A 16,373-nucleotide genomic window follows, 5' to 3' on the forward strand; every position below is an offset into this window, starting at 1 on the left:
CGATAGCTCCTAACCCAGCACATTCACAGATTCCAATTTTCACAACTGTCAAGTTGAAGCAAGTTTAACTCTCATTCAACAATACACTTGTGTTGAAGAGCCTTCACCTGCACCTTCCTTACAAAGGCTTACAGAATTGTGACTGCATTAATACTTGGGCACATTTTTTCCCCTAGATTAAAGGAAAATGTTGCCTTTGATAAAAGAAGGTGAGTTTTCTACACCCGAAAATGAAGTGAAGCAATCCAATCAAAAGTTATTTATCACAGCATCAATCTTTACTGACTAGTGAGTTTTTCAATATACAAAAATAATAGTTCTGGACTGATTTTGTTTCTATGTAGAAGAAACCCCCAACCCCTGCTTTCTTGAATGACATCTTTCATTTCTTCTTGGACAAAGTACTGAAACACAAAATACTATATTAACAATTTCAACAGAATATTTAGTAAAAGGGAGTAAAAAGTTTAATACTTTTTTAAAAAGCAACACCAGAAAGTGCATTAGGAGTAAAATCCAGGTCCATCCAATCATCTAGTCTGCAATATCACTTATTCATTTTCTCCTGTAACAAAGAGGTGCACATTTTTCTTGGACTGTATCATTTGAGCTGTGCGATCTATGCCAACCACTGCAGCCAATTTCTGAGCATCATACTTGGAGTATAGCACAGTACAGGTCCAAGTAGCATCCACTCCATTGTCTGTGGCCTTCATCATATTACAAATCTCACTGTAGAAGTGGGAGTAGGTTGGCAACTCATAGAAAATGAGGTTCCTAATGCCTTTTATCATATACCTGTAGCAGGAAAAAAAAAAACAAAAAAACAAAAAAGTGACTTTGTTGCCCATTTTTACAAAATGTGCATGTTAAAACATCAATCTTATCTCAGTTCTTCCAACTTCCATTAAATTCAACGCACATTAGTTGTAGCTCAACTCTACCAACCCTGTGTCATAGACTGAAGGCTGAACACAGATGGGGAATTTCAGGGGGGGAATATCTAAAACTGCCAGGCAAAATGACTTCCTCTGAAGTACACACCACCACCAGTTTCTGCAGTATTCAGCCTCTTTGGCTTGGATTTTAAGAGAGTGAAGCTTGATCAGACTGAGCCTCGCGAAACTTTTCATATTTGCCAAAACACCTTCTGCTAATAGAAAAAACTGTTCCATTCGGAACTTCTGAACAGCTCCAGTCAGGACATAGCGGATTCTCCAGGTGGCCTCAGCTTGCTGTATTGCATTATGGAACCAATTACATACCCTTTTACAGAATTTTATGTAATTATTGTGGCACAAATGAACACAAATAAAAGGCATGATGAACCCCATTTTGCAGGCTATATCATCCTGTCCTGACACCAGTGGAGCTTGGCAGTGCTTCCATTCCTGAATAAAGCCCTGTGCATACCAGAGTATTAGAGTCTCTGCAAGGGACTGCTGACAACATGCAAAAATTTTAAAGTCAACTGAAAAGCTCTTACTGCAGTCAAAGAAGTCCTCAGAGAGATCCAACAGATTCAAAAAGCAATATAGCCCATCTATCATTAAGGTCAGACTCTACTTCCAAAACAGCACACATGAAACTCAAAGGAAAACTTGGTCCACAATTCACCTTTTGTAAAAGTGGAAGCGCTCAGTGAACAATAAAAACTGCTTCTCTCCCTTAAGAAAGAACCGTCTTGCTCTGCAGACGCCAGCCTTTTTAGTGTATTCACAAATGTGAGTAAAATTCAGCTCCTCTTTCTTGAAGTAATTTCGAAGACGCACATAGTCAAAATACGATGGAACATAAATGAGTGTGTGTGACATGATGGCATCGCGGTACTCCGGCAAAACTTTGTCGATGAAAAACTGAAACCTCAGTTAAGAAAACAAATAGGTTTTAACCAGAGTTAACATTTAGCTTTCCAATACTGATATGACTTCAAACAGGAGTATCATCAGACAACAGACTACAGAAGATTTTGGCTACATTTTTCCTTCTCTAACTTCATAGGATTTCTACATGTGTAGAAGATAAAAGGCAAAGGCTTTGTCAGTACTACACAGTTATGGTAGAGACTGGTATTCCTTTCCCAGACTTTATTCTTCAGTGCCTTTGGCAAGGAGAAGTTCACTATTCCCCTCCACCTGTGCAGAGCCCAGCCGGCATCTGAAGACTAAGGAAGGCGTACTTCTCTGGTAAAATCACATTGTGCTCTGCAAACAGTATGCTCAACTAAATCTGCAATTGCAGTCGTTAAGGCATAGCAAAATAGTCTGGAACACAGAGTACCTGGTATCTATTACAGAAGGTACATTTTCAGCTTCTAGCCTCCGAAAAACATGAGGAAGCTGGACCACAACGTGGCTAATGGAGCCACTGAGCGGTACGTTGCGGACGGCCACCTGCAAGAAGAAAGTAGGACATTTAGGGAAGCAGCATTTCATAGGCAGCCACACTCCAGCCAGCTTTTGGCTTGTAACTCACATTTCCCAGCAGTGCACAAGGCTGTTTTTAAGAAAGCTCTAATACAAAACTACATTCATGTATACACATACCAGATCTGTTAAATATACATGACCACTGCTTATGCCCTGACTTACATATATTTGAGATTGACAGCTAAGGTTTTTACTTTTCCTGTTTCTTTCAAAGTAATAATAGTTAGTGCTTCTTATACAGTAGGAGAGAAAAAAAAAAAAAGGACGCAGGCAAACCCTCCATTTAACGACAAAATAAATAAAACAAGATAACTTGTGTGTTTAAAATTAAGAAAACACAAAATCTGATTTCTGACATGAAACAGCTACCCATAAAAGAAAAGGATCAAATAAGCATCGCTGCAAGAAGATTAGTTCTTCATGCCTTTGGCACAGCATTAGAAATTGTCATGCAGCATCATGGAGATTCAGACTGAAATACTTGGGTAATGGAAATGACTGGCACACAGACAGTCTTTCTGCAACTGAGTTATGGAATTTTTCCATGTGTTGGGTTTTCTGTTCCTCTCCCCCTCCCTTATGCCAGTATTTAAAAGAAGGCTTTCACCTCATCTGTGAACTCACCTGCCCCACGTAATTGAAGCAGTGTTTGTTGAAGACAGAGTTAATCTGGGGATCCTGAAGAGCACTGAACAGCAGCGTCTGGCGGTAGTACTTGGACCAGTTACTGAGATTCAGCATTCGCACTCGGGAGAAGTCTACCCCATGGGAATCCAGAGGCAGCAGGTTAATGTGCTTCATCAGGTGCTACACAGAGAGATGGAAACACATCGCTACTGACCGACAGCCTTGCACCCAGACTGCAAGAGCCTTAACTGCAGTGAGAAAGTGGGCAGGGACAAGCAAGACAGCACAGAATATAAAACAATAGTGATGTCCCAAGACATGATTGTCTGGAATTTATTGACCACAGCAAGAGTAATTTACTTGATTTCCCACCACAGAACTGAAAGCTACCATCTCTTTAGTCATCAGTAACAGTAACCTTTGCTTCCAATCTTCTCCCTTGGGGCAAGTATAATGGATTTGTTTGTATTAAAGACAATGGTCCCAAGGTTTCTGAGCTAAAAGAAGCCCAAGTGCAGTTCCCATCATATTGAGGGAGAGTTTGGGTGCAAGTGAAGAAATTCACCTCATTTTGGCCTCACTGAATGATGCTTAGGACTGCCACCACCCCCACGGTATGGCAGGCAGTCACACCCAAAGGAAAAAACAGGAAACAGACTCCAGGCACTCACTCCTTGGATATCGTGTAGGCTGACATGCTTTTCCTGGGACTCCCCAGGAAATAATACACCTTCTGGGCTCATTCAAAATGTACAGTAACATCATGCTGTCAGAATGCCTGGCCCAGGTACCTCAAAGGTGTTTCTATGTGGAAAAACCCCCAACCTTTCAATCTTGAAAACTTTTATTAACCAAAAGCCAAAACGCATGGATACTACTGCATACTAGCCACAATCCAAGAGCTCTATTTTCATTACACATACAGGAAAATCTTCATACTGTTTAACTTCAGACATGACTAACGCTTAGTATCTCTGCAGTCTACCTGTCCAGAGACAAGCACCAGCTCCTATTGCTTTCTGGAGGAACCCAAATTAGGTTGTACAGATTCCTCACATGGCTGCAATCTGAGACATTGGGCAGTCAGACAGCTGGCATATTTTCTCCCAGATGTGATTAAAGGAATCATCATTATCTCATGCTGCAAGATAATTAAAACTGTCAAAAAAAAAAATCTCTGATGAAATATGCCACTAAAGCACCAAATACAAAGATTTACAGCGAACAGCTGCTGAACAGTACCAAAATCTGTAGAAACAATATTCTTAGTATAAGGAAAATATCAGGGTGGAGGGAGGAAAAGGAACAAGCATACATGTCTGGAATCAAGTCAGTAAAAAATAGCAATGCTGCTCACTGCCAAAACTAAGTTCTGTCAGACTAACAAGACACAGCATGACACAAAAATGAATACATATGGAAAACGCACCAGAACATGTTCCCAGTTCTGCATCAGGTAAATATCTGCTTGATCAATTATGAGAATTTCTATTGATGATAGAAAATCAAAGTCTCTCTTCTTCTCCCCCTCTGCGCCAATAATAGTCCTCATACCCAGGGGAGAGGCAATGATGATATCCGATGAGTAAAATGGTGCATATAGCCTCATACTCTTTTGAAGAATCGCAACCCCTGTCCAACAACAACCAAGAGCATTTTCTTAGTTAACGTCAATTATCAACCATATTCTTCCAGCAGCCTCGGTAATAGTAACTCCCTACATTTCCTCTCCCTTAACACATACTAACGATTATAGCTGGATGAATCCAATCTGTCTGAAACTCTTCTTTCCCTCAAAAGTGCTTACCCACCCCACCCCCATTTAACAAGCATTTGGCAGATTTTCATGAAGTTCGGCAAACTCTTTCAGTAGTACTTTTTTTCCAGATTTTTCATAGCCTGGACAACATTTTTTAACTGAAACACATTTTTTGTGATTTTCTGCTAAAAAGGGGGATAAGGGGGCTGGAGAACTTAAGAAAAAAAATTAAAAGCAGAAATGATTAACTACTCCTTTCTCCCTAAATTCTAGACGTTAGCCTCTGCCATTAGGTACTATAGTAACTGTTGCCTTAATCTGTCATGAAAAATACAGTGTGGACCTCTTGACTATAAACTGCCTTTATTCACAGGGCCACAAGAGTTGCTAATAAAATGCAAAAGGAAAAGGTTCTTCATGTTGCAATGACTGAAAGCATGACCAGTCTTGCACCTTCCCTGGCACTGCTTCTCACACCACATGTTGCGGTGTACATGCCAAACTAGCTTATGCATCGCCTCTCATGTTAAAGAACGGAAAAGGAAGGAATCAGAGGAGTTTGTTACCTGTGTCATAACTACATGGCAGCATTGCTAGGATCCAGTTTTCTGTTCTTAAAAATCCAGGTAGTCAGAACCATATTCAAACCACCCACTACAGTCTGCCCAACAAAGGTGTCTATTCAACTTCTCTCCATCTCTGTGTGAAGCCAACTATCATGGGCACAGCTGAAGGCACTTGCAAGAATTTCACACAGACAGCAATAAGGACCCCTCCCGCTATCTATTTTAACCCAATCATAAAAATGGAGGAAAAAAAAGGCACAATTGGTTGAATTTCCAGGAAGAAGATATCACTTGTCACAGCATATACACAGTTTAACAACATCAAGTCTTTTTTCTGTCTAAAGATGTGAAAGGGTGGTTTTAGTAAGGCATAACAAATATGCTTTAAATTAGATCTTTGTGCAGAAGTAACAGGGTGTGAGGCACAGTAAGAAAGAATAATTATTCTGCTTCTATGATTTGCTTCTGCAAGTAACAGCACTGAAAGTTTCTTCAAGCATTTCTCCACACCTCGTAAGCAGATCAAACAGACTGTGGTATGGGAAAGGACTGAAAGGAAAATTATTATGCTACTGAAAGTAAGATGCTCTTAGCCAGAGAGATATTCACTGGGGAAGGAAGAAAGACTGAGTGGGACCTGCTTGCATCTTCCACTGTATCATTAAATTTCTTGGGATGCCAATTTATCTTTCACAGGGCAATAATTTCAAAAGCCTCTGATCTGTCAAGTTAAGTTAGAAAAACTGCCTACTCATGATGGCAGTTCCAGGAACCAAGCCACTAGCTATTTCTCTGCATACCGAGTTACTAAAACAGCATGAGATTACAATATTATGAAATAGTCTCAAATGTGCTGCTTGTCCAACAGTCCTACTTGCTGGCTACCTCTTTGCTTTCATGAAAACAATGGGCAGCACAGTAGAAAACCGCTTTGCTCAGTACTGACCTTTAATTTTGTTCCAACCATTACTGATTACAAGAGACATTGTGAATAGGCTGATTAAACCCAAAAGATATTTTTTTTTTAATAACATGAAAGACTTTGCGGCATAACCATGGCTATCCTCTTTAAAGTGAGGTGTGGGCAGTCCTGCTACAATAAAGCAATCATTGCATTTTAAGTGATTCTGAACTTGATGTGAAAATCCTTACTTTTGTATTTTCTCTTCAAGTTCTGGTAAGGCAAGAAAGACTTCCAGAAAAATCCAAGTTGCCAGTGCAAAACCAGCATGAATACCACAGAGCCTAGAGTCTCACCAGAACTTCCAGCCCTGATAGCTCCTAGACATTTAGGAAGAATTTGTTACTTCTCAGTTCTTTACAAGCTAAAAATCATCTGTTCAGTAGGTCGTTACCAATTCTGAAATGGTCGTCAATGTTGCCAGCAAAGACGGCTTCATAATCTTCAGGTCTTTTCAGGTTGGGGGGCTTCTCTTCTGGGTCAGAGCCAAACTCCCCTTTGAAACGCTTTTTATTACTTACATCTATTTTTCTTTTGTCATTCACTTCAAGAAGACTGATGAAAATATGCACAATTCGCAAAGCACATTCCCTGAAGGGCACTATCATCAGTACCTGCGTAGATCAACAGTTACAACAGAGTAACCCATAAAATATGAACACTCAGTTAACTGTACGTTAAGTAATTTTTTTGACTTACATCTGCCCCCACGGGGCACCCCAACAATCAAAGCAAAACAATTCTGACATGCAGCAAGGAGGGAGGATGCACTGGGACACAGTGTGCTCATGAACAGGTACTGGCCAGCAGCTCAGTTTGGTTCCCTATCTCACACCCAGGGTACCATTACAGGGGAACTGAAAATTAAGCATGTTCTCCTGTTCTCCCTATCCCCCAAGCAAGCAAGAGCTCCCACAATACACAGGGTCAACAGCTGGCTCCTGGAACAGCACTCTGAAATATAAACATCTAACTGGGGAGTCAACACAGAAACAAAAGGCATTTGCCAGACGTGCAGCAAACACTGAAACCCAACTTTGAAATCATTCAACGGGTAGTTGGCACCACCAGTGACAGGCTAGCCCTAGCTGAATCCACCTGGTTATCAACTAGAGGGTGCTGTGAATCCAGGGAGTCTTAGTTTGAGGCCCGCTCCACCAACTATGACAGGTGGCCTTGACAATGAGACTGGGATTCCCTGACGTCTCCCAGGTACAGAGAGATCCTTCCATGCAGGCAAGTCCTTACAAGTGCCTAAGGACAAAAAAAATTTCTGGGACATCCCACATTGGGTGACAGCCTACACTACCTGCACTAATACTGAAGACTGATGTGGAGGCACCTTTCTGTACCAGTAGATTTAGAAATGGAAGCAGGGAAAGGCAACGTGTCAGTGTGTAGTGATAGGGAGACAAAGAAAAGAAACTCATAGCTCAGCACAGAAACAGGCTGGCTAACAACCCTGCGCTCACTGCTTCTCGCAGTGTATTTGCCCTGGCCATGGCAGATGACTTCCAGGCACGATAAAGGGGATGTGGAAACACACATGCCCAGGAACATGTCATGTGAGAGAGCAGCAACAAAAGTAGTTCTGGATAAACGACCAGAATGTTTATACAGCCTGGCTGGACAGCCAGGGTGGGTATGGGGGAATCACAGTAACAAAGCTCTCTTACCTTAGGTCTAGTGAGCCCCTGATCCCTGTAGACGTCATTGTCAGTCCCTGGCTTTTGGTCTCTTCGTTTGGCATTGTTGCTGAGCACCTGGGCATTTGCCTTCAGAACATGGTTCAAGGCATGCAAGCAGTAAGCATGCCGGATTTCTTCTCCATTTGTTAAAGCATTTCTTTCCGGATAGAACAAGTCCCGGTATGTATTCATGATACAGAAGAGCTCTCTTTGTAACGGAGTAAAAGAGGGATCGCTTGGTTTGTTGACTGAAGACAGAAATTGTTTATTCACTTTTGGCCAAGTGGATTCTAAAGGCTTGTGAAGATAAAGCTGTTTCACATCAACTTCTTTGTCTACTTTCAAAGTTTTATGTTTCTCCAAAGTCGAAGAAAAAGTTAGTTGGCCCAACCTTGGCCACTGAAAAAAAAGACCAAAACCAAAGAGAAGTCAGATCTACCAAACTTAGTACACTTAAAAGCACATCACCACAGCTGGCAGTTTAATCAAGCTCATGAAATTTCAGAAATTATCTTTTCATAATACAAGTTGAAACCTTTTTTTCAATATGCAATTTCTTTTAGAATCTGCCAGGGTAAACAACAATAAACTTGAGCTCAGTAGATCTGGATGTATTTTGCAGTGATGTGTCTAAAACTGTCCTCATTTTACAGATGAGAAAACTGAGGAAGAAGGATGTCATTTCTGCCTAACCCATCCAGCAAATTAGTGGCACAAACCAGGGACAAGATGAGAACCCTGGAGTCCAACTACGCTTATAGATCAGCCGCACTAAGGTATGTACTTCGTTTAAAAATGAAAACAAAAACCCATCAGGAACTAAACCCAGATGTTGTGAATCAGTTACTAAATGCAATCTTGTTGGGAGTCTGTCTAATTTCGACGGCAAAAGCTATCGGTGTAGTAGGGGAAAATCCTAAACATTAAGCCTTCTGCCATGCAAGTTGTCCCTATCTATCTCCATCAAGTAGCTACACCAAGTTAAGCAAAGATACATCAATGCATTGCTTCAGGTGGCACTGGCATTTTTGGCCACCATATTACAAAAAGGAAAAAAATAAAATAAAATTTAAAAAAATCACAGCTTTCTCTCTGACTGACTAACCATTGGATATCTTCCAATGAATGTCACTCAGCATATGGCTGACCAGAATGCTAGGCAACTCTCCAAAACAAAATCAGATGTAAAAAAGTTAGGAAGCAAAGGTTTGTCTAAAAATGAGTATTTTGAAAACCAATATTCTCTCTCAAGCAATGAGGTTTTCTGGTTTTGGTTTTCTGGTACTGTAATTCACCTATTATTTCCAGTATTAACAATCTAAGTATTAAATTCCCCTTTACCAGCTTGTAAGTGTGTACAGAGATACAGCCATCTTGAAGCAAGAACGTGAAAGTGCATAACAAGTACTGTACATGGTCACCTCACAAGTTCAGCTGCAGAGCACATGCCTGGCATAGTGCTGTTACCACTCAGAAACCAGCCCTGTTTCTACCTGGTGTCAAGAGTACTAAACCTGTGGGTCTGGGACAAACTCTAAAGCTATGTTTTTCACATGTGTCACCATATGCCCACATGAGAGCAAACTGTAGATTTCAACTCTTGCTCAGCACTAAGTGACAAAAACACTTCAGCAACAACACAGTGACAAAATCTTGACAATTCCACTCCCAACAGCTAATAACAATTATGAATCTACTTCACTCATATAAAAAAGGAATTATTTTAATCCAGGCATCTTCAGGATCTCTGGATGGCTACAGAACACTGTTACCTTGCTTTGACTTGAACTTTTAGGAAGCGTAGACATTTTTTCTACTTCTTTTTCTTCAAGTTCTTTATCCATGTGCTGTTTAAATGGATCTATTTATGACAACAACAACAAAAATATCCTGAGAACTATTGTAGCTAATACAGGAAGCAAGTTTCAGAAAGGATTTGCAAATGAGACAAACAGTTTCCATGCTGGCCAACACCACAGTTAAAACTAGTTATTTCAAAGCAGTTAGAGATGAGAGAAAGGATGCCAAATTCTCTCTACAAGAACAGAGAGAACAGATTTGACAGATTGCTTTCAAAAAAAAAAAAAAAAAAAAAAAAAGAGAGAGAAAGAAGCACTTATGGAAGTACTAGAACTTTCAGTCACAAAACAAATGTTGGACAGGAAAGCAATATGTAGTAGAAAACATTGTGGCAATTTTCTGCCTTAAGCTTTGGCACATCCGTCCCTTGCAGGTAAAATAGGCTGTCAATAGTAAAGACCCAAGTGAACTTACTGCCCTTCTTAATTTATAAACAATTTTGCCCAGGGCTTTGCATCTTTGGCCATTGATATGAACACAGTTTGTGATAAAGCAGAGTAAGATTAGGTGGGTTTTGGGGAAGGGAGGCAAAAATTGCCTGAAGTGAACAAAAGTCTGATTTATTTAATCAGCATTCTTTTTGCAAAGAAAAGGAGAGGCAAGGAACTGTAAAATCATATTATATTCAAAGACACTGGCATGCACAAAGTCACATGCAAAGCTCCAAGCCCTGTATACCGCTTGCAGCACAGCAGCACTCACTGCATAAAGAAAACTAATTAGAGACCACTAGTGCTTGCCAACGGATATCTAGTCACATACAAGTTATCCAGGCAAAAGTCAAGACATTTGCTAATCATGACACTGCTGAGAAAATCTTCCCAGCAATGCAAATGAATAGAATATCATTTAATTGTAATACAGGCTCTCTCTTTAGCTGAGTTTTACTGATTCCAGCATTTGTCAGATAAGGTAGAGGGAATAATGTGAAGCATTTTCGGGAATTCTAGTGACCTCAGGACCAGAGTAGAAATTCATCCCCCTCCCTGCTATCTTAGGAGACTTATTTTTTGTGATAGATTATAAAGCCACTTCCGAGCTACGGGAACCCACTGAAAAGTAGTGCATCATTTATAGGTTGAACAAAGCTGTTAGGATACTTAGCATGCAGTTGGAGAGCTACGGTTCTCATTAAAATGCAATGCCAACAGCCTAAGTAATATTCTCATGGTAACAAGAACGAGCTGTTTTTTCTATCACATGGCCCTTTGATGCTTCCACACATTTCATGTATCAGCTAGGCTGCCTCCCAGATCTAATGTCAGCTGCTGCTCCAAGATGACAAGCCAGCATCACTATGGATGCTACAAATGTATTTCTCTCTCTCAAACTATGCCATCTGATATTAAAACCACAGAGCACGAAAAACGAATAGAAGCTCTGCAAGTGCCAATGTGTGGCATATCACTGAACGATCACATACCCGTGCACACAGTTATTTGTAGTACACATGGTGGGATGACTCCAACACTGGAGCTCAGATTGCATCCATCAGCACACTGCAGCATTGAGATTCTGGGCTACACCCTTAAAAGATACCACACAGATGCTCCACTGATGCCTCACGCCCTCCCGATCCTGGTGCAGTCAGGCTTCTCTGCATAACCTTCAAAATTCAGAGAGCCCTGAGCATTTGTCTAAATTACTGTGGCTGCCCCAAGCTTCCCAGAATCTCACCTCTAACTCCACTGAGTTGTGAAGGATGCCCTCACAGGTCAGCTTTGTGATTATCTCCTGTGCTGTCTGTGCCAAGAATATCTTCCATAGTCAAGCACAGGTTTGCAGGGCCCTTCACATTACACTAGCTTTTTAAACTACTCTTAAAGCAACAGAATAAGATAACACCCTCCACACACATTTCTAGTTCCTGATATTTCAAGCTTTATCAGTCATAACAGAAACTAGACACGAATCCCAGTCCACAGGGGCTACAGAAAACAAATGGTTCAGCTAGACATCTGCATTAGCATTAAGCGTCCCTTATGGACCCAGATCATATGTGGTCAATACAATGAATAACGTAGTGGAAGAACTCAGAAGCTATACAGCGTATCATTAGGGTGTTTGATAATTTACACATTTACAGATACTCCTCTAGAGACAGATCACTAAACATAAACATACTGTGTTTTACCTTCTGAAAAAACTTGTGAAGAATTGCTGTCTCTCTTATCTGTATTGCAATCTCCACTCTCCTCTTCCATGAAATTGGTTTCCAAGCTAAATTCAGATTCGTGTTTCACATCAGTAAACTCCTCAATTACTCCATGACTTGGGTCACAAGAGGTATCTGCGCCATCAGCCTGCTCCTGCCCAAGTGTCTGCTCTGCTGTGTCTGTAGCTGTGAATTGTTAGAGAGAGAAATGGGTTATATTCTCCTGGAAAAGTTAGTGTTTATAGCTACCTCTTGCTAGCTACTTTGTCCCTTTGAGTTACCAATTTTTTTTCTCCCAATACTCTATCCAAAAAGATAGAAGTGGGCCTTGTATTCTACAGTAAAGACGACTTTTGGCTAGCATGCCAAATGTTATGCAATACACAACACAGGTTATTTCTTTAATTTTCTCTGGGGAAATACATTTGGGGAATATAAATTTTAGTTTCCAAAGACCCCAAATAACTGAAAATAATAAAAAGTTGACTTCTCTCTCCCAGAATTTCTTTGCAGACTTCATGAATGAAGATGCCTTGTCATAAAGGAGGAGGTTTCCTTCCAATTTACATATTCTTTCCTCTGCTACAAGGCAAACCTTTCCCTCCTCTCGGTGGCAGCAGCCAAGCCAGATGCTGTGCGAGAGAACAGCTTGCGTCTCCCATGAGTGGGTGAGAACCCCTGGTATGCTGCTCCATGTGGATTTCCTCTGTGCTGCCGCACAAACAACATCTGAGGAAGAAGCAGTGGGCTGTCTGCCGGAAAATGAGCACAGCTTCCCTCTCCCCTGCTAAATCCTTCAGCAGCTGCTGCTCCCACCCACGCAGAGGCAATGGAGCAACAGAGTCTCCAAGCCAGAAGAGCACCCAGCCAACAAGCCAGTCTACACCAGGATCCTGGCTAAAAACATACATTATTCAAACTTTCTAACTGAAACAACATTTACCAAAGCATGGGAAAAGACAGACTACCTTTTTCCTGCTCTGGTACATCATTCTTATCTTCTCCACCTCCATCTACTTCTCCAGTCTCCTGGGACCCTTCACTGTCCACTTCTGCCTCACTTTCCCCAGCTTCTTCTGATTCACTTTCATCTTCCTCACTCTCAGACTCAGGAGAGGTCTTCAGGGTAGCCAGGAGCTTATGATATACAGAGACCTGTTCCACTTCAGTTTCTGAATCGCTTTCTGCGCTCGATTTATCAGAATTCTCAGACTGGAAGGGAAAATGCAAGTGTAACAGCAACAACAGTAACACTCTACTAGGCAGCAGGCAAATACCCTCATCTCTAGTTCCAATGTTATGTTTTCCCTCTCCCGTCCTACCCTTATGCAGATGCAATAGCATTTTTCAAAAATTGCCATTTTACACAAATAGTTATGCTGGATTCCTCCATGTGGATTTTGAAATCATCTTGGTAGACTTAGGCCAAAGTGCCTCATTATGCACTGATTTGACTTAGAGCGCCGCAAAATTTGGTTCTTTCAGTCTCAGGTGAGTGAGTACCCTTGATGTCCACAGACAAGGCATTTAGTGAACTGGCACTGGATTTTCCTAAGGAAACCCAACACAGAGCAAAAATTGCTGGGCACACAGCACGCACACAAGGGACAGAACACACTGAAAATGCTTCTGGCTCTCAAGAAGGTAAGTGAAATAGCCATCAGTTGACAATAGATCACTGGGGAGTCGGTCAGGTTTGGCTCTGCTGTAAAGCTCTAAGCTTCAAACAAACCAGACTCCAAGCCAGTTCTGTCTCAGGCTCGCACAAGCCAATGACAGCCTGCCAGGTTATGGGCAAAATTATAGTGAAACCAGGAGTATAAGCACAGCACCATTTACTCCTCTCTTAGTTCCTTTTGGCCCCCAAAGGAAAAAAAGCAGTAAATACGATATTAATGCACAAAATTGCTAAAGGAAAAAAATGAACCAGAATAATTATTTTTTCCACACTGAAACTTTGAAGCTTTTTATTAATCTGATGATGAAAGGAGGTCACCAAATCCCGACTGAAAGAGAAGTAAAGCATTGGCAATCTGAAGAAGAGGAATGAGCATTAATATATCCTTCATTCAACAGAGAACAAAACATCTCCTAACTCGTGCAACACTAAGTTTATTAACATTATTAAAACAACTTAAAGCATGATTTACTTTTCACTGTGACTAAGTAATATGCAAAAAACCCATGAAGAGCTACAGTGTTGCCTGCTGCTTCTGCCCTCTCATAGTATTACAGTTTTGAGTTAGACACTGTAGAGAACAATTCAGAGCCACACAAAAACCTTGTTCATTTTTTTCTCTTAAACACAGGTTTTCTAAAGGGAAAATCTTAATCAGCCTGAATAACTTGGTAACATGAAATGGTAAGTGTTTCACTTCACTGAACTACACAAAGATGAAAGTAAGGAAGAAATAAAAACATATTACCAGTTCACAGATTTGAGTTGCTTCTGGTCTTCCAGAAACCCTGAAAAGAAAGCACTGAAATATCTTACTCTGTCAATCTTGCTATACACAGGATGAAAGAGATCAGGGGGAGAAGGAATTGATGAGTTACACAAGTCTTAGAGAAGTTAAAAGAAAGCTTAAACCCAACGAATCACACAATCTTCCCTAAGAAAACAGACTTGGCACTTACCCTGAGAGCTCACCTTCTCAGGTGATGCTACACTCCATATGTGAAGCCTAAATGCTCAAGCGTTGTAACTGATCAAGAAGCGAAATGTTTTAAAGTAGAATCTGGCTTTAATCAGAAGATGAGCTGTTAAAAAGAACCTAAGAAAGCTAACGACAAGGGTAGTTTGTACAACAAAGTTAGCCAGAGCAAGAGCCTACCTCTAGCAGGAAATACTGATCTGTGAAGTGGGAGAAAGACAGATACTACAGAAAAAACAGCATTAATTAACCAGCATTGGGACTGCAGTTCTGCAAACAAGACACTGTACAAGCTGGGCTTAAACTAATCTCAACTCTTTCAAAAAGATGCAGAGCCTTGAGCGGGACGGAGTGTCACTGCAAAGGGGGGGACCAGACACTGCTCCCCGGCAGGCCGGGACTCTGCCTTCCACCCCAAGCCACACACGCTGGGGAGGGGAGGGGGGTTCCGGGCTACACACAAATAACAGACCTTAACGTTATCTGCCTGCTACTAAGGGCACATAACGTTAAAACTGAACAGGTGACCCGACGGCGTCTTCCTCGCAGGCTTCTAAGACTTTACAGCAGCACCAAACGACACAGCATCTGGACAAAGCTGCTCAGTCCTCGCAAGTTTACATGGGGGTCCAAAAGTACGGTGCCCTTTTTGACAGAGGGGCATCCCGCCGAGAAAGCCACCGTTCTTCCCACACGAGACCTTCTGCGCTGTATGTCCGCAGCCCTTGCCAGACCAGAAAGGGCCGCAGAGCAACAGGGGGAAAGCTGGAGCCCCGGGAAGCCAAGGGACCGGCCCGGTCTCCGAGCTGGACCCTAACTCGCTCCTCCGCTCTCCCGCTTCTCACGGCAGCCTCCGGGCTGCACAAGAAGACCTGGCGGCGTTTGTTGCAAGCAAATCCGAGCCCAGGCTCCCCGCCTTCCCGTCTTCTTTCGACATTTCGAGCTCGGGAGCGGCAGCGCAAGGCGCCGATGCGGCTCCCCTCCTCCCCTCAGGAGCCCAGGGAAGGCATGAGCGGCAGCAGCCGCTGCCCGGGCCCGCCCCGGGCTGAGCGGGGCTACTCGGGCCCGGAGCCCCGGGGCAGCCGATCCCGCGCCGGGGGCCGCGGGCCCCCCACGGCCGCCCGGCGCAGTCCCCGGCGGAACGGAGCGGCCCGGCTCGGGGAAGGGGAAGGCCGGCCGAGGCGATCGGGGCTCCCGCTCGGGGCCTCCCGCACGCTGCGCCCGGCGGATCCCGGGGCGGGTGGCCGCTCGGAGCCCGCCCGCCCCGGCACTCACTTGTCGTAGAAAGGGTGCTCCTCCCCGAACTCCCGCAGGTGCTTCTTCTGCTTCTTGCTCAGGCTGCGCAGCAGCTCCCGCCCGCCCCGCCGCTTCCCCATGCCGGCCCCGGCGCCCACCCACCCACGTGGGGCGCTCCGCCGCGCTTTACGGCACGCTGCCGGACGGCAGGCCGGGCGGGCGGGACCGGGTGGGGCCCCGCGGCGGTACCCGCGTCTCCCCGGCGACGCCGGGGCGGCTGTCGCGCCTTCCGCCGTTGGCTTAAGCGGCGCCCGGAGATAGGCGGGGCCGCGGGCTGGCGTGTGGCGGAGGAGGTGGGAGCGTCCCGCGGCGGGCGGCTATGGCTGCCAGCCTCGCCGGGGCGGTCAAACTACCGGCAGGGGCTGTTTGTCCCGGATT

At 43.3% G+C, this 16,373-nt stretch overlaps 1 protein-coding gene across 1 annotated transcript; it reads right to left on the bottom strand.

Annotated features, from left to right (window-relative positions):
• Positions 1 to 242: 242 nt before the first annotated feature.
• UTP25 (UTP25 small subunit processome component) lies at positions 243 to 16,116 on the bottom strand. Its single transcript, XM_075042765.1, has 12 exons — positions 15,975 to 16,116; positions 14,472 to 14,511; positions 13,014 to 13,257; positions 12,025 to 12,231; positions 9,803 to 9,891; positions 8,019 to 8,429; positions 6,737 to 6,956; positions 4,486 to 4,688; positions 3,054 to 3,236; positions 2,281 to 2,393; positions 1,618 to 1,863; positions 243 to 798 (listed from the first exon to the last, which is right to left on the bottom strand). The coding sequence occupies exons 1-12, from the start codon at positions 16,073 to 16,075 to the stop codon at positions 552 to 554; spliced, it is 2,304 nt and encodes a 767-aa protein (XP_074898866.1). The 5' UTR covers positions 16,076 to 16,116; the 3' UTR covers positions 243 to 551.
• Between the last annotated feature and the right edge of the window lie 257 nt (positions 16,117 to 16,373).

This window comes from Buteo buteo, chromosome 12 (assembly GCF_964188355.1).
Source record: "Buteo buteo chromosome 12, bButBut1.hap1.1, whole genome shotgun sequence".
NCBI lineage: Eukaryota > Metazoa > Chordata > Aves > Accipitriformes > Accipitridae > Buteo > Buteo buteo.

What these genes read in the sequence shown, in the direction of transcription:
- UTP25 (XM_075042765.1), bottom strand. Translation starts at nt 16,075, where the DNA reads ATGGGGAAGCGGCGGGGCGGGCGGGAGCTGCTGCGCAGCCTGAGCAAG. An exon ending in TTCACAAGTTTTTTCAGAAG is followed by an intron (nt 9,892 to 12,024) that starts GTAAAACACAGT and finishes TGTCATAAATAG; the next exon opens with ATCCATTTAAACAGCACATG. An exon ending in GCTTCAATTACGTGGGGCAG is followed by an intron (nt 2,394 to 3,053) that starts GTGAGTTCACAG and finishes TTCTTCTTGCAG; the next exon opens with GTGGCCGTCCGCAACGTACC.